Raw genomic sequence first — 1,928 nt, forward strand, 5'->3', positions numbered from 1 at the left:
CCCACTCCTGCTCAGGGCAGAATTAGGGGCAAAGGCAGATATTTGGTCATATCTGGTTTGGGAGAAAAGTTTCAGGACTTCTAAGCTATGGTTAGCTCTGGCTGGTGAGCAGTTATTCCCTGTGTTTGCCACATTGCTTCAGAGCGGGGTTTTCAGTCTGAGCCCACAGGACCTTGAGGGTTGAAGCAAGGAGCGTGGGAGTCTGGGAGCCTCCTATTATTTTTTGTAAATTTGTATACATAGGTATGTTGGGGGAGGAGGTGGCCCTGAGCTGTCACTTAATTCTCAAAAGGACTCTTTACCTCACAAATGTACAGCTTTTCAAGAGAGGTCTGAGGCTTGCCGCCTACCCTCTACAACATGCTTTCTCTTCTCATTGTGTTTTTGGGCCATTCTCCATACCCCCACCTGGTACTTTGCTTCTTCCGCCCTAGTCAGACAGCTATACACGCTAACCACGAATGTGTTTGCCCACCTCTGGGAGGACTTGGTTATTCACTATCCTCTGGTGGGATCTCAGGCTCATACACTGTGGGAAATCGAGGCTCAGGTAGAGCTTGAGACCCATGAGAGATCCCAGGCGCTCAGCCCTACGTGTGGGATTTGGCGAAGTGTTGCAGAGGACTGAACTGGCTTTCTCCCAGGACAGCCTCAGGGGACTAGGTTTCCTCAGAGTCTCCAGAGGCAAAGCTTTCTCAGCAGAAAGCATAGGCCCTCTCTCCACTGTTCCCTTGAAGGGAGGCCTCAGGATACTGTGCCTAATGATTCTGAGTGTTTCCTGTGGAGTCCACATCTTCTCTTTGCCCCACGGAAGGGAATTTTCTGTGTCTTGGGCAAGGGAGTCATATACCTAGGTATCCCTTGCCCTCTCTAAGAAGACTAGAGCCTTTTTTCCCCTGACCATATCCCCCTTTCTTCTTGTCCTCTTAATAGGGAAACTTTTACCCAGCCCCAGCTCAGGGCACCAAAGAGTGAGAGGAAAAGATGGCTGTGGGGGCGGCCAGCTGGTTCCTCTCACATCTGCCCTCCAGCCCCCAAACCTGTATGACAGGTCTCTTGACTGAGCCAACCCCCGCCCACCACACTGGCTTCTTCATGAGATGAAACCTGGATGTGTGGGTGGGGGTGGGGTGTTGGCACATGAAAGAGGAGATGTCTGAAATGAAACCGAGTGGGCAGGGTACAAGAAAGGGCCCCAGCTCCTCCCCACTCCCCTTTCTCTGCACACTGCTTTCTGGACCTTTTTCTTCTTACCCAGGTACACCAGCATCCGCTACACCTGATCTCAGGCAGTCGGATGCCAAAGGCAGCTGGAGCCCATAGTTGGGCCCTGTGGTAGGCGGTGGGCACAGGGGGCATGGACAATGCTGCTGGCAGTCCTGAGGGAAGAAGCCACAGTCGGTGTTCCTGAGGGGTGTCCTCACCCCATTTGACCAGTGGCTGCTTCCTTTCCTTCTCGTCTCAATACCTTCCCTTGGCTTCCTTCTCTTTTCATCTCTCTTCGAAGTTAGATTTCCCACCTTACTCTTCACCTTCCAAAACGTCCCCATTCCTCCAGCCTGGCCCTCCTCCTTCAGCCTCCCTGGGGCCTCTTCTCGCTCCTTCCCTTCACTCTTGGACACTTGGATTTTCAGGCTCTTCTCAGGCCAAGGGCCACACTCCTGGGCCTGCTGGTTTCCTAGGCCAGGCTGCCTGGCCCAGTCTCTTGCCATTACCTGGCCTGCTTCTCCACAGGTGTTCTTCCGGGCAGGCACATTGGCACGTCTGGAGGAGCAACGAGATGAACAAACCAGCAGGAACCTAACCCTGTTCCAGGCAGCTTGCAGGGGCTACCTGGCCCGCCAGCACTTCAAGAAGAAAAAGGTGCTGCTCCAGGGACATCCCCATCCCAAGCCCCAGCCTAGCCAGGCAGAGCTGAGTGCCTGGGG

At 53.9% G+C, this 1,928-nt stretch overlaps 1 protein-coding gene across 1 annotated transcript in view; it reads left to right on the plus strand.

Moving 5' to 3' along the window:
• MYO18A (myosin XVIIIA) overlaps positions 1-1,928 on the plus strand; it is a 94,309-nt gene that overhangs the window by 66,619 nt on the left and 25,762 nt on the right. The window contains 1 exon segment of the mRNA XM_023530560.1: positions 1,735-1,918. Within this exon segment, the coding sequence (XP_023386328.1) occupies positions 1,735-1,918 (184 nt within the window).

This window comes from Pteropus vampyrus, unplaced genomic scaffold (genome assembly GCF_000151845.1).
Source record: "Pteropus vampyrus isolate Shadow unplaced genomic scaffold, Pvam_2.0 Scaffold50, whole genome shotgun sequence".
Lineage (NCBI taxonomy): Eukaryota > Metazoa > Chordata > Mammalia > Chiroptera > Pteropodidae > Pteropus > Pteropus vampyrus.